This window comes from Empidonax traillii, unplaced genomic scaffold, assembly GCF_003031625.1.
Source record: "Empidonax traillii isolate 1590-97213 ecotype Southwest subspecies unplaced genomic scaffold, ASM303162v1 scaffold1:size7828297, whole genome shotgun sequence".
Taxonomy (NCBI): domain Eukaryota; kingdom Metazoa; phylum Chordata; class Aves; order Passeriformes; family Tyrannidae; genus Empidonax; species Empidonax traillii.
In genome coordinates, this window is record NW_020955194.1 from 6,606,663 (window position 1) to 6,622,735 (window position 16,073).

The 16,073-nt window shown below is 36.7% G+C and overlaps 1 protein-coding gene across 3 annotated transcripts in view; it reads right to left on the reverse strand.

The window, feature by feature from the left end:
* Positions 1-16,073, reverse strand: part of IL1RAPL1 (interleukin 1 receptor accessory protein like 1) — a 701,129-nt gene that overhangs the window by 157,137 nt on the left and 527,919 nt on the right. For all 3 annotated transcript variants that reach the window (XM_027890213.1, XM_027890300.1, XM_027890384.1), the window contains one exon: positions 4,581-4,655. In XM_027890213.1, coding sequence (XP_027746014.1) covers positions 4,581-4,655 — 75 coding nt within the window. The remainder of the gene's footprint in view (positions 1-4,580; positions 4,656-16,073) is intronic.

Below are 16,073 nucleotides of genomic sequence, written 5' to 3' on the forward strand. Positions count from 1 at the left end.
GTTTTTTCTGACTACAAAGTACTATAAATGAAGTAGCATTCTTCCCTCCCTGATGGGGAACTTCCTTGTATTATTACTTTCGAAATAGTTTATTAAAAATAGTTTAATGAATTTTTTCTTGAATATATGCAGAAAAGGAGAAGAAAGAAGAAATCCTCAATTCCCTACATAATAGTCAATTTAATTTTATCAAAATAATGCCCTAGATAAAAATGGGACAGATATTCGCTGCATATTTGGTCACAAGAGTAATATTTTTGTGTTGGATAATATTCAGAGAAATTCATTTTATTCAGACGACAGAGAAAACGCTTAGGTTCCTGTACAAACTTTGCTTTTAGATCCATTCAGAAAGTGTTGGAAATCTTTTATTCCTCTTTTTCTCCCTTCTCTAACTTCATGGCCAGCTAAAAATAATTCAACAATAGCTTTATTTTTCTAGGTGAAATTTGGCATGCCAAATTACAGCCTTGTGCAGAAACAGGAAACACATTGAAAAAAAAATGGAGATAAGAGAGGCTGACTACCTTGTGAGGTGTTTCATGTTTTGTAATTTTTTTATTCAGATCCATTACTGTCTGTTGTGGAATCATATCTATCTTCTTTAGTAATGTGAGATGAACCAACTGGATACTAAAATCAGATTTTTCTCAAATATTCTTGAGAGAGGAAGATATGGGGCAGTTCTGGAAGCCAAAACAAATTTGTCTGAAAGACAGGTGAATCTAAAAAGACTCAGAAAAAAAAACAGATGATATTTTTTACATAAATTTACATATCATGCATATGGTATATTTACTTAAAAAATATATAAGATTGGCATGAACCTAGAATTAAAAATACAGTTGCCTGAAGTTTTAGGATTTTTTATATGTAAGAAACAATGTTAATAAATTCCTTTTTGAACAAATCTCAATGAAAAGGTTTGTGCTTTTATTATTATTATGTTAGCAGGGATTTGTTCATTTGATTTTGCTAGCCTGTGGAAGGTAAGAGGAAGAATATTGTGGGATGGAGTTATTGTGGAATGGAGTTCCTTGGGCCATTATGTTCTTCATTACCCTGCCTTGCCTTCCCTGGCCTCCTGTTGATTGCCAGCTTTTCTCCCCTCCCTGGCATATGCTGCTACCAGACCACAGGGTGGCTCAGAGCTGAGTGGGAAACACTCTTCATCTTCTTACAGCTCCAAGCTTTGCAGGATGCAATCTTATCTGGAGTGGTTGTTTCCAGAGAAGAAATTTATACTGAGGTCACCACCACTGCCTAAAAATTCTTTTAACAGGCGAAAAGCTTAGAAAGAAAATAGTGGTTTTACCCTTGCAATGGGATTAAGTAATTGATTACAAAATTGGAAGTGAAATAACAAACAAAAAACATTAGGTGCAGAACAGAATAAGTTGGAAACTAATCTCTCTTTTCTCATCTATGTTTCTCTCCTTTGTTCTTTGGCTGTCCTATAGGGATTTTTTCATGAAAAGCCTTTGAGAAATTAACTTCTTCAGTTTTTATCCTGTGCTTCTATCTTATGCAGCTCTAGTTACTATTTAGTGAAATAAACAGATACTTCTGATGAGATCTCAAGATACTTGTGACTCTCTAAAGTTGCTCATTTCAGTGCAGCCATGCTTAACATTCTCTCAGACGTCAGTTGAGTAGCATGGTACCTCTTCCACAGCTAACTGTGGACAACTTGATTGTGATGGGAGGTTTATTGGACTGAGCTGTGCAAATTCTCTAGCTCTGGTTTCTTTCCTTTTTTCTTATCAACTCAAACTGCAGCAAGCTTATGCCATAACACTCTATCAGTCACCCCTTAGAGAAACTCCTTCCCTAATGTGCACTTTTCGGTTTGATGCTGTTTTATGGAAGCCATGCAAAACAACACAACAGGTCTGTGGTCCCATGATATTAATTCCAATTGCTGGTGTACAGAAGCCAATATATCCCGATGACAAATGTCAAATATCTCTATCACTTAGCGGTGTGGAGCCAAATGAAAAAGGTTTGTCTGGAGTCTTCCCACCTTGATTTAGACACTAAATGAAGGCGCTCTGTTTAAGTACTGAACTCCAGTAGCTTGTTCAGCAGAAAACCCTCTGGCCTTACTGAGGCCTTCCTCAAAAGTGTGCCCAGCTCCACTCCACAGCCCCCCTCCCCTCCCCCAGCAGGGGAAGATTTGGAGGTAAGCCATCAGTACGGACTTTTTAGTACACTATGTGCACCTGCAGCTGCACACACATCCCTGTAAATTAGGTATGCACCTCCCAGAGCTTGCCCTGACACATGCAACCTGCTTCATTTCTGACTCAGGACAGAGGACTGCAAGGTGAGAAAGACAGAAATGTGGATGAAGAGCAGAGATTGACCCAGCTCCCCACCACACCGACTGGTGACCTTCTACTGAAATCCCAGACTACCTCAGTTTCCCAGTTCCTGGCTCTCTCTTTTCTTTTGCAATGGGATTGCGACCCTTTCCACTTCCCCAGCTTCCACCAAAATAAATTTGTTTTCCAAATAAGGGACCATCACACCATCCCAAACACATTCTGGAGGACTGACATGTTTTCTGGCAATGTCTAGACCAGTCTGCAACATGTGGTCACCCCAAGACTCAGGTAGGTAACTATCTAAGTTTCATCTAAGTGAATCTTGGCATTATTTTGATGATGAAATATTCTACATTTTTTTCAAGGTATGAACTGGCCCCCAGAAATGAACACTGGATTTCCTCAGGGAAACATAGACCTTTCAAAGGTTATCCAGCAGAACCAAGGCATTAAATCTAGAGAGTGGAACAATACAATTTTTGTGTCAGGGAACTATCAATTTTTTGTACTTGCTCCAGTTCTCACAGGCTATTTCACAGGCTTTTAAACAACAAATAATATATTATTCTAACTTCTTGATATAAGGCTAAGTACTGTAGATTCACATTCATTTATGGTCAGACTTTCCCATCTGTGTCTGAAAGTGACATTTTCAAGTTAACTCTTCCATATTCATCAACAGCTATTTAGTTTTCTGAATAAAGTCTTTTTCAAACCTACCTCTTTTCAAATTATTTAATCTGTTTTTTAGAACTACGAGAAATACAAACTGAGATTAATTCTAAAAGTCATAGAAAAAAAGCCTCTAGCTAGCCATTAATAATTACACTTTTCTTGAAATAGTCTTACCGTACAGTATGTTTAGCAAGTCAACATCAAAGCCCAGAAAAGTTCTGCCTTTTAGGGTTTTTGTTTTCAGCAAAAATATCCCAGTAAGCAACATTAGTTAAGAAACAAATGTGTAGATTGTTTTGCTTTCTTTTCTTTGTTCTTGTATACAAACAATAACATAAAATCATAAAGGACTGTCATACAGGAAAAGATTTCTGAGTCAGTATATCAGAACCAACAACTTCAGAAGAACAGAAGGTAGCTCGAGAAGGAAACATTACATTTCTCCTTTTCTATATGATTGTTTCCGAGAAAGCTGAATATCATCACTTCGGAATATCACCTGAACAGCATGAATGATTCAAAGTAAGAGTTTATTAATTTAAAAAAAAAAAAAAAAAGATGAGTTATTCTCTGTCCACTATTAACCACAAGCTGGCAATCATCATAAAACACCCTGCCAATGACTGTCAGAATTAATTTTCAAGCCTTCTGCTTTTTCTGATGGTGTGCTGCAGAATGTACTGAGTTTTGTTTGCTGAAATTTTTTTTCCTATGAGGTTTAAACAACCACTATATTTGTATCCAAATTCTTCTGTAACTAACATGCTAAAACATCTATCAATAGGTTACTGTTCTGACACCAAAGCATAATTCCAGAGTAACCCACTGAGGACTTCTTGTTTCTTACAAGTTTCTGTCTGTGTCAATTCAAGAAAGAGATAGATTGTTATATCCTGCAAACTGTAGTAACTTGTGCACTTAGTTGTGGAGCCTTAATTACCTCTACAGCAGTGGGACACTAAAGTAACCAAACATACCCCCCATCCACTAGACTAGAAAAAGTGAAACAAAATGGTTTTTTTCATGCATCAATTTTTCTTCATTCATCTATACATAAATATTCTTACATTTAGAATAATCAGATGCTATTATGGTAAAATAACTGTTTGCTGGATGATTTGACCAACACAACCCTTATAATTACAGAATATCTTTACAATTCTGTAAGAACTGAACAATCAAAAGCATCCACAAAAGCAAAGAAGTCTTGCAAATCACAAAATCCCACTGAATCCCACAATAAGTATATATGCATATATATATATATATATATATATATATACAGAAAAGGGGAAGTTACAAATAAAAGTTCAGATTCATATAACTATTGACTTTCAGCAAATGTAAAACCCAGTATCAATAATATTCAAGAAATAAGAGTTCAATATTAATTACTTAGATGTTTTTGGGGAATAACAATCTTCTAGATGGTATATGATACATCTCTGCATGGAAACAAAGTCTGTTTAATGTCTTTTCAATGAAATTATTAACGCCAACATGCCATCAGATCACCGTCATACATTAACACATCAAAACCTTCATACAATTTGAACAGAGATTACATTTGCTACTTACCTAACTGAGTCTCCTGAATTGTTAGCTTACTCTCCAAGGGATGTAAAAGCTTTGGTGGTTTATCTGTTAGTGGCGCTAGAAAAGAAAGAAATTCACATATATAGTGTTCTGATTATTATTGGGTAGAATAAGACCTGGTTTTATACCTATTGGTTCAGGAAGGCCTTGTTTTTTCTTTTATTTCACTAATGTTCATGCCTTCAGTAGCTGTAAATGTTTTTGCTTAGACAGTAAATACAGCACCAAAATTTAGAATATTTCACATGCTAAGGCATTAAAGGCACTTACATTAAAAAAAGTAATCTCTTTAAACCCTCACCAAAAAAACCCAACATGCACTGACATTGCAATTTTATATTTTCATAAATATTATCCAGCACTTCACAGTTTGTTGTGATAATTATGTTTCTATAAAATATAGTTATTACAGAGAAATAATATAAAATTTGCTACTGTAAACCAATTTTGAATAGTTTGTGAAAATTCTATTTTAAAAGATATTACCAGCACTGAGACTTAGTAAAGTGGAGTACTAGAAAAAGGCTCAGTTTTCAAAATCCAAGGGATGGATACAACGAAATAATGTCAAGAATCCCAGTAAGATGGCTTCCCTCCTCCCTTTTGATCTATCCTGAAATATTAGTAGACTTATGCCAATTGTGGAATAGAAAGAGTTTTGTAGTGGTCAAAAACCTTCTGAAGGTTGTTGAAGTGTGTTCAAACTATGCATCCCAATAGTGCAGCTATTCTGTTAGATTTATAATCTGTATACTTAATTCATAGAAGTGACATTGATTGTTACTACTTTTGTTGCTACTAGGAAGTGTGCTCTTTACTATCTCTGACAGGTGAGTGCATGTCATATGAAAAAAAATGATTATTTGTTTTTAATACTGGTAATAAATATTCATGGGAAAGTTCTAACTTTTGTAGTCACCTGCAGCATTTTGATATTTTGCTTTTCAACATTAATTCCTACTTCAGTTCCTAACACAGATTATGGGCTGTCACAGGTTTAAAATACATTTGACATTTTGATATAACTCTATAATATTTGTTCCCTTCAGCTTGTCAAAATCAATGCTCCTTTTCTTGCTGACACACACACACACATATCCATATGTGTATGGGCTTAATCTACTAAACACACTCATCTCCTGTCAGTGGAACAGCAGTTGCATTTTCTTCACTATTGTTCTTCTGCTCTTTTATTACATTACCAATTTTCTTTAAAATGTACAGCATTAATTTTAACTTTTCAGCAATTACAGAGTAGAAACACTATGAACTCATGTTTCTGCTTTACATAAAATGTCTGGGATGTTGACCCATCAGATCTATCACTGAATCAAAATTCAGGAGTGAGAAAAGAACTGTATTTGATCCATAGACTTTCTTTCAGTTTATTCTTCCAAAAACAACTTCTATCCTCTATGGGAAACCATTCTCACTGCAGACTTTGGAGAGAACCACAACCGTGAAAGAATTTTTGGTGTCATCCCTGGGTTGTAACTTTTCTTTATACCAAATGTAATTCTTTTTGTCTCTTTTTGTCTCAGTTTGGTTTGGGGTTTTTTTATTCCCCCTTGGAGGCTAAAGTGTGTGGAAGGGAAAAGAATTCAAAATTTTTTTTTTTCTTAAACTGTAAAATTATTCATTTCCATTTCTTAACTTTTCTGTAAAGGCCCATAATTCATCAGTAAATTGCCATTTTTTGAGTTTCCACTATGAATTTAAATTTAGTTTTGCAGTTCTGTCATTCTTAACTCAATTACTACTCATCAGATAATATCTTCTGAGTCACTGTTGTTCTAAATCTGTTTTGAAACTCTGAGTAAAGTTCCCTCATTGTAAGTAAAGATGCAGTAACTTGTGGAGTTAATCTGAATGTGACAAATAAGTAGATTACAAGATGGCATATTTCATCAGTTTAAGCAAAGATCAGGATTACTTTTGTCCTGTACTTCACGTCTCTAAGAGGCTCTATACTGTTAAATTATTAGGCTCAGGATGCTAATACATGCAGATACATCATTCTTCAACTGAATTATGAAGTTATAAAATTTTTGCTGAGCTTAATTTTCCCATAACTTGAGAGATTCAATAAATAATTTAACAAAGAAAATGTTACTGAAAATAATAAATTAGACACATAACTGGTGTATCAGAATCAAGGAGCTGGAAGTATCCTCTGAAAACCAAGTGATCCAAAGTCCTGTTGGAAGCAGGTCCAATAGAGCAAGTTATCAGGACCTCCAGTCATGTTTTCAACATCTCAGTGGATGGAGATTCTACCAGTTCAGGTGTCCCAGCCCCCAGCCACCTTCTGGCCCTGCAATGGACTCAGTCCAGTATATCCATATCTTTTTGTACAGCAGAGAGCCCAAAATTTGTCATGGTATTCCAGGTATGGCCTCACAGATACTAAATAAATGTGAAGGATGACCTTCAGGTACATGCTAGCTAAATTCCTTCCTAGACCTGTGCAACGGGCCTTTGCCAACTCATGCTCAGCTTATTGTTCACCTGGGCTAACAAGATCATTGCTGCAAAGTCTTTTCCTACTCAGTCAGCCCCCAGTTCTGCACTGCAGGAGGGGGTTATTTCACTTCCAGATCAAGACATTGCATTTGCCTTTGCTGGACTCCATGACTTTCTCCAACTTGTCAAGGCCTCCTGAAAGTGAGTCCCTGCTCTCTACTTTGTCACCCATTCCTCCCGCTTCGCTGAGGGTGCACTCTGTCCCATCACCCAGGGGTACATAAAACCTCTAAGCAACAGTAAAACAAATACATATCAGAAGATAACTGTGTCATACACTTATTTTAAAGGGAAAGTTACCAATATTTCTGGCCAGTAAGAGTTAATGCTTTGTAAGACAGCACAACTCTAATATCTCTAAATAGGAGAAAATATCCATATTCCATTGTTGCGTTCCTTTTAATGTCTACCAACTTCATACTGTTGTGAGTATCTCTGTACTACAAGTAATCACATTTCCCAGGGCTAACTCCTTCCCTTGCCTGGAAAAGGGAAAGTAACCCTAGGTATTCTGCATTTCAGAGCTTGAGACTGTAGGGAAATACTGTGAATGTGGGTAACACAGGCAAGAAAAATAATTTTGTTAACTTGATATTCTTAAAATATCAGTTTTGCCAGGGTGATTTGAAAGTTGTCTTCAATCAAACAACACCTTTAGTGTCTCTTCTTTAATCTATTTCTTAGCCTGAAAACATATGTATTTTCTGGCATATTGATCCCTGTGGCCTGATGCAGAGGTGAGAATTTCTCCATCTGCCTCTCCGCCTTTCAAGTTCAGACTCTCCACAGATAGCAGCATTAATGGACACACAGAGTTCCTGCAATCTTCCTTTAGTTCAGAAACTCTGGAGTAGACCTATATGTTTCCTATAAGCTCTTTCATGTCCTTCAAGCCATGGGGAATGACTTCATAACTGGGTAAACCCACTATGCAAGAGGTTATTCGAAACCAATAATATTTTCAGATGGATATATTGAGGCACAATTAACTACTAAATCAAACTGCAAAACCGCAATTCAATCCTTTCTTCCTAAACTTTTACTAAATAGCAAGAATCACCCAAAATTTACAAAACTCACAACTCATCTGGTCTCTTAAACAAGTTAAATACCTTTTATTCTTTTTTTATTAATAAACAGATACAGGAAGGCAATAATTTTCATGTCCTACAAAAATATCCATGACTTCAAAGTACTTCCTGTTCTGTACTGCATGCAAAGAACAAGAATTCTTTTGAATATGTTTAAAAATAAAAAGAGAAAATCCTCTTCCCACCAGGTAGTACTTATCAACATAGTTGTCATACAGGAGGAACAGAGTGCTCAGATTCCTATTCTTGAATGAGGGAATTCTCAAGTCTCTTGACAAGAATCTTAGTTACTGGATATTATTATCTACTGATACCCAGATTTACTCCTCCCTCTCTCGTCTCTCACTGACTTTTTTTGGTTTTTTTGAGATTTTTCTTGCCCCACTTAAGAGTCAAGAATGTTATCCCACACAAAGTTAACCAAAAACAGTATATTCCTCTCAAGAAAAAAAAAAAAAAAAGGGTTTGACAGGTCAGTGCCTGTAAAAAAAAAGCTGATCACAAATGAAGTTCACAGCTGATCTTATTTTTGAATTGTGAACCAATCACTGATGAGTGATTGGAAAATAAATATCTGTCAAACTTGGGTTTTATTAGAAACAAACTAAAGTTTTAAAAAAAAAAAGGTGAAGTAACTGATTCTGAGGCTTTATTAAAAATTAATATTTTACTTCATAGACACCATTCAACTGCAGACATATTGATCCTGCTCAGAGGAAAAAGTGCCTAAATTCACATTCCATGTCTATCAGATTGGATGTACATTTGAAATATATTGAACAATTTGTCTTGCGGTAATGAAACTGAGAGCAACCACAATCAGTCACCCTACTGGAAACTATCCAGAATATATTATTTTTACATCAGCCACCTACTTGCATACTCCTCTTCCTATGCTGCTGCTTTAGCTTTAGATGCACATGGTCACATGCTACATATATACATTTGCTCTATGAAAAACTCTGTTTTTGAAGAGATCAGCACAGGTTAGAATCAAACACATGTAATGAAGAAATCTTAGCTCAAACTGCACATCAAAGTAGCACTAATCCGGACATCAAAGTGCAACTGCTTCAAATGCACAAGCTTTATAATAGAAAAATGATAATTCCAAAGGTCTGTATTCACATCTGTTTTAAAAAATGCTCTAAGATTCTCCCTTGAAAATAATTACAAACATTTTTAATTTCTTAGAGGAAGATAGGTTTGTGTGGGATTGTCTGCAACTCAGAAAAACAGTTTGTTATCTAGATATTTCATTCAAAGGCAAAAATTTGCATTAATAGCTGCCTTACTTGGCCAGTCTGAGCTATATATATTTTAGAACATATATTATTCAGCCATTTTATTGAAGTAAAAATTACTTTTTGAGAATGAAAATCCTTCTGATTTTTCTGAGATTTGAGATAATACAAGGAGATTAAATCTCTTGTGTTTATGAACTTAGACCATTTTTAGAAGAAAATACTGACATGTCCCTAGAAGATACAACTATAGCACAGGATTAAACAGGGGGAAGAATTCATCACTATGTAAAGGTAAAATATTCCTACACTTTGAAATCAAGGGAATTCAAAAACATGGAGTTCTTTTCTTGAAGTCTGTGCTATTTGTTTGAATTCACCCCACAGTTCAAAAAGATGCCCCATCTATTGGCTTGCCCGTAGAAACTTAAGAGAATTCCTCATTCTGATGTACCTTCCTGCTATTTTTCTGAGCTTGTGTTTATTTTTCTCCTCTCATCATGGTGCCAATTTTGTCACAGGTAAATGACGGAGGAAACAAGGCATTTCTATCAGAGGAAGGATATGAGGTCTGACTGACTATAAAGCTGAACGGGTTGCCCAGATAAATCTTGGATGCCCCATCCCTGGTGGTGTTTAAGGCCAGGATGGATGGGGCCCCGAGCAACCTGCTCTAATGGAAAGTGATTCTGCCCATGGCAGGCGTGTTGAAACAGGATGGCATTTAAGGCCCCTTCCAACCCTAACCATTCTATGATTCTGTGACAGTGCCTGGCACTGCTGCCAGCTCCATGTGCTCTCAAGAGTCGGCCCCTGCCTGGCTGTGAAGTGCATGTGGTGTGCTCACCCCTCCAACTACCACATCTCAGCATTTATTCAAGCATTGTCAAGCACAATAATCTTATCCCAACAGCAGTGGAGAAGGTTTGAAATTAGAGTAAAACAATGGATTTGGGGTTTAGATTGCTATTTTTATGTGTCTACTTCACAAGAGAGCTCTTGAAATTAAGCACAGTCATTGGAAAGCCATCAGCTATGAAACGATGAAATCGATGGCCATATTTAGGAATCATAAGTAATTATGAGAATAGGAGGAAAAACTATAGCATGTCAGTTGATAATTCCAGTGCCTTGGAAAACACCGATGTATCCTTTTATGGTTTCTCTTTTTTAATAGTAATACCTTTCTCTTTTTAATAGTAATGCTTGTAAAAGAAATAATGCAGTAGCAGTAGTCTACAGTACATTGCAATAAAATTAATTATGTGCAGCCTGAAGCTGCACTCTTGAAACATTAATCTACACAGTCACTGTCCAGATGAATATTCATACTGAGAACTCTGAGGTTCCTCAGAGCAAAAAAAAAAAAAAGTAATGCAATGCAAGGGTATTGGGCTTTTTTTTTTATTCCTCCCTATATGGGTATATCCATATGTATTCAAATATATCTCTAGAGAAATCACTGCCTTTTAAAAAATAAATATATGGCAAGGTCTTTCATAAGAGGGGAACTCTTTATACATGTTTGAGCCTTCTAAAAACCTTAAATCTCAGTTCTCAGTTACATTCAGATTAGTTGTCATGCACAAGGGCATAATTTAAAATCACGTATGCCATGAATTGCACAGCAATCCTTTAAGAATATTCTGCTTCACTGTGTGAACTCTGAATCAAGCAGTTCAAACTGAGGGCAGATACATACAAGGATACTGAAGATATTTGTGTGAAGCCATAGGCATATGACAGTAAATGAGCTGTCTAATGTGGCGCAGTTATCACTATGACTGACTGAAGATCAGCTTTTATCTTCTGAAATGTTCCCATAAATCTTGCATTGAGAGACAAAGAAGTCTCTCTCTTTTCTCAGTTTATGTCAGTCTCATTGTCTTTTTACCACATATTAAAAAAAAAAAAAAAAAAACAAAAACAAAAAAAAACCAAAAAAAAAACAATTCCCCACTCCTATTGCCTTGGGCATACAAATGAAAATGGTCTTTATTTCTCATACCTAGTAATTTCTTCCGATGTTTTTTTCCAAAGTAGTTACAATCCTTAATTTTTTTACATAAGAAAATTCTCCTATAAAGAACTATGTAATGTGTTCAATAGAATATTAGCCTTCCTGTAAGAAAGTGCAGAAGCAGCTAAACTGGTAACTAATAAAGATGCTGTTATTATGCAAAAGTTTCCATGATGCATGTAGAAAAGAGGCACTGCTTAAAATGAAATCTAAAAGACAGGAGGAATATTTCCAAGAAGCCTTTTAAGATGTTTTAAGCCTGTGAGTCCCCTGTGATTAGCAACAACACTGAATACTGCAGAAGAGTGAATTCAGCCAGGTGTTGGGGTTTTCATTATCTGCTCATTGCTAATTGAATCTGATGTGACACTTGTGCTACCCCTAGGACTTCAGAGAAGATGTTAGTTTTCTTGAACACACAGTGACATTTCCCAGTGATCATCTCCATGGAAAAAGTACAAATAATCAAAATGCTGCCATGGTAGGTGTTAACAGAGTCTTGAAACAAAAAAGAACCAAAGTAGTCAAACTTCTGAGTGAAATATCAGCCTAACATTCTGATAGTATTGGTCTCCTTCTGTTTGGCAGACCTAGAATTTATATACTGATCTTACAGTGAAGAAGGAAAGGAATAAAGCAAGGCTTTGATGCTAAAAGATGTTTAATTATAGAGACAAGATTCCCCCTCTTCCACAGAAACCCAATAAAAAAACAGAAAAAAAAGACCCAAAATACAAAAAGACTAACAAAAATAATAAAGAATCTAAACCACTCAAATTTATTTTTCTCTCTTGCATAAAGTTTCTCTGCACTACTACACTTTCTGTACAAAACTGATCCCTAAAGCAAGATAATGGAAACGAGATTTTCTAGATAGATCTGTGAAAAGGATGTCAATATAAAGCCTGGTCTTTCTGCAAAATCTGTATGCTAAAGCCTGGTCCATCTGCATGTCCCTGCACTTGTATCTAAGAGGTGTCAGATGATCTGAAAAAAAAAAAAAAAAAAAAAAAAAAAAAAAAGAGAGATGGTTGCTGCTGTTGTTGCTATAAAAAAGCAGGTGATATATTATCAGTGCATTTAATGAAGATAAAAGCTCTTGTTAACAAAATAATTAAATGATGTAACAAGGAGCACTTCCACCAGTAAATCCTCAGATATTTCAGCTTAATGATGAAGCTCACCAGCACGTCATTCAGCAGGAATGCAGTTATAACCCATCAGGGAATTTGCTCCTATATCTACATGTTAGGTTATGCCTTTGTTTAGAAGAGTCTTCTAAAGGAGTATGTTTTTAAATCTATAAGGCTTGTGAAACAAATAGAAACATACCCAGTGCAGTGCTCTTAATACCTGGGCCACCTGAATAGATGTCATATTCATGAAGCAAAACAGAGAGTTATGTAAATCATGAGATTTAGTCAAACAGTTAAGAAAAGTCAGACACACATTATCAGCAAGCAAGCATTCTGCAACACACTATTAAAATTTTTCTGCATACCATCATAGATTCCCTTCTTATATCATTACCTAATCTGTTCTCTTTCCTTTTATCTCTGGGTTAAAATACAGAAAATATGGGGATGGAAGTATTATGAGGTTATATTCTCTGTGACTAGACCAAATATACATTTTCTTAACAATTACTGTATTCTTATTGTCAGATGACCCCCAGAAAATCTCATTTATACAGTCCAATTATGCAGTGATATCTGCATTTTCTTCTTCAGCCTCACCTTCACATTTGACATTGAATTTAAGTATTCACTGTTATTTCTTGTCATCAGTCTTTTCACAATCATTATAATTTCCCCCTGAAATTTAGCAATAGTTTATTTTTTCTTTTTTTATTTTTTCCTATTATTTGTGTATTCTGTCTCGGATTTCAAAACCAAGTAAATGGAGTGTGTTTTAGAATCACAGAGTCATTGAGGTTGGACAAGATCTTTAAGATCATTGAGCCCAACCATTTACCCAGCACTGCCCTGTCCCACCACTAAGCAATGTCCCTAAGGGCCACATCTACAGGTCTTCTAAGTACCTCCAGGAGTGGTGACTCCACCACTTCCCCAAGTTCCAATGCCTTTTCTCTGGACACACTCCAGGACCTCAATGTTTTTCTCCTAGAGAGAGGCCCAAAACTGAACACAGGATTCAAGATGTGGTCTCACCAGCACCAAGTGTATAGGGACAATCACTGCCCTGGTCCTGCTGGACTTACTATTCCTGATACAAGTCAGGATGTTGTTGGCTTTCTTGGTCACTTGGGCACACTGCTGGCTCATGTTCAGCTGTCTATTGACCAGCATTCCCAGGTTCTTGTCTGCCTGGAAGCTTTTCCAGCCACAATTTTAAGTACCTCATTGAAAGTAGCATCAGTGGAACACTGATTTTAGGAACTGAATGGTAATACTGTGAAACTGTTCCTGCCTTGCTTTTATTATTCTCTCATTTTCTGAGAGTTAGGGCAGATACTTCTTAGAAATACAGTAGTTCACGACCTTTGAATGCAAATTCTAGATACTCTATGCTTTTTTTTCTTTCATAATTAAATCTTTTTGCTGATAATGCTGACATTTCAAAGTAAGATTTCTCAGCCTCTGAGGAAGCCTTGTAAAGGGAATAGGACCCAATGCACCCTGACCACTTCAACTCTTCCAATGATCTGACATTTAAAGGTTTTACATATTTCATAAAGTTTTCACTTTCAGGACTTGAAGTCAACCTTTTAATTCTGTTCCTTTATTTAAAAATCATCTGATTTACAAGGTGACCTGGTCTAACTCTCTCTGTTCTAGTTCTGTCTTAGAGCTATAAACCTCTTTCATTTATTTTCCAAGTGATTTCAGTGATTAAGCCTTGTGAATCTGTTTTTGCCCTGCTAGAAATTTGGACATTATCGTGACCCAAAAATTTAAAAAAAATCCACGATTTCTACTTTTATGAACAGTGAGAAGACTTTTGTATTTTTCTTTTTGCACTTCTCATTGAGAGCACTTGGTCTTTTTTGTTCTCTCAGGTGACTTTTTTTGATCTGCTCCATTGAGGAAGGGTTTTTGTCTTAAAGTTGAGAGATTTTGGACTGCAAGAAAGTAAATATCACTCCTAATCTTCAAAGAGGGTTAGAAGGAGGAACTTGGGAACACAGACTGGTTAGCTTTACCTTGATCCCTAGGAAGCTGATGGAACAAATAGGCCTGAGAACCACTTCCAAGCACATTAAGAACAAGACAATGATTGGGAGTAGTCAGCATGCATTTAAAAAGGGAAAACTGTGCTTAACCAACCTGGTAGCCTTCAGTGACAAGATAACTGGCTAAGTGGGCCTGCAGACAGAAGCTGATGTTGGTTATTACTTTGCAAGGCTTTTGTCTCACTGACAAACTTGTGAAGTATGGACAAAGTACATGGATAGTGATATGGGTTGAAAATTGAGTGAACTGCTGGACTAAAGAGGGCTTCAACCAGCAGCACAAAGTCTAACTGGAGGCCTGTACCAGCAGTGTATCCCAAGGATCAGTGCTGGTTCAACACCGTTTATCTTCTTTATTGACTCAGATAACAGAACCCAAAACTGGGAAGAGTGGTTGATGACCAAACGAGACGAGTGTGCTGCCATTCAGGGGACCTTGAAAAGCTAGAGAAATGGTCTGATGGGAGCCTCATGAAGCTCAACGAGGTGAAACACCAAGTCCTGTCTCTGGGCAGTAGTAATTCCAACCTTCAGTCCAGGAGCCAAACAGCTGAAAATCAGATTGGCAGGGAAGGACTTTGGATTCACAGAGGACAAATTAGCCCTAAGCCAGCAATGTGCTCTTGAAGCAGTGAAGACCAACAACACCCTGGGCTATATCAAGGAGAGAATGGCCAGCAGGTTGAAGGTCATTCTTCCCCTTTGCTCAGCTGTGATGAGATACATTTGGAGATCTGTTTCAGTGCTGGACTCTCCAGTACAAGGGAGATATAGACATAAGGACAATGAAGGGTGGCAACGAAGAGCAAGGGATTGGAGCATTTCAGACAAGGAGAGACTAAGACAACTGAGATTGCTCTGCCCGGAGAAGAGGGCACTCAAAGGGTTGCTGTCCACATGTAAAAAAATATGTGGGAATGGGGGAAGACAAGACAACAGACTCTTCCTAGCTGTGCTAAGGAATAAGATGAGAGGCAATGGCACAAAACACAGGAAATTCCCCTTCAACACAAGAAAAATAGTATTCATTACACAGGTTCAGACACAGGAAGAAGTTGCCCAGAGACACTTTAGTGTCTCCATTGCTGGAGATACTCAAAACCTAACTGGATGTGACCCTCAGCAACCTGCTCTGACTGACCCTGCTCTGATGGGGGACATAGTAATCGCCCTGTACAACCCTAAAGTTTATCATACAGATGTTCTGCCTGGTTCTACACTGTGTGACCAGACCTTCCCATTATAACAGCAAACATGTTTTTTTCCTGGCACAGAGGACTTCAAGTTTGCATTATCTTGTCTGAAGCCTAAGCTGTGCAGTTTCAGTTTCCATAGCTTTTCTGTTTTGTAACAAGGTAGGAAATCAAGGTCTATCATAGGATATTAAAACCAAAAAAGTTACAC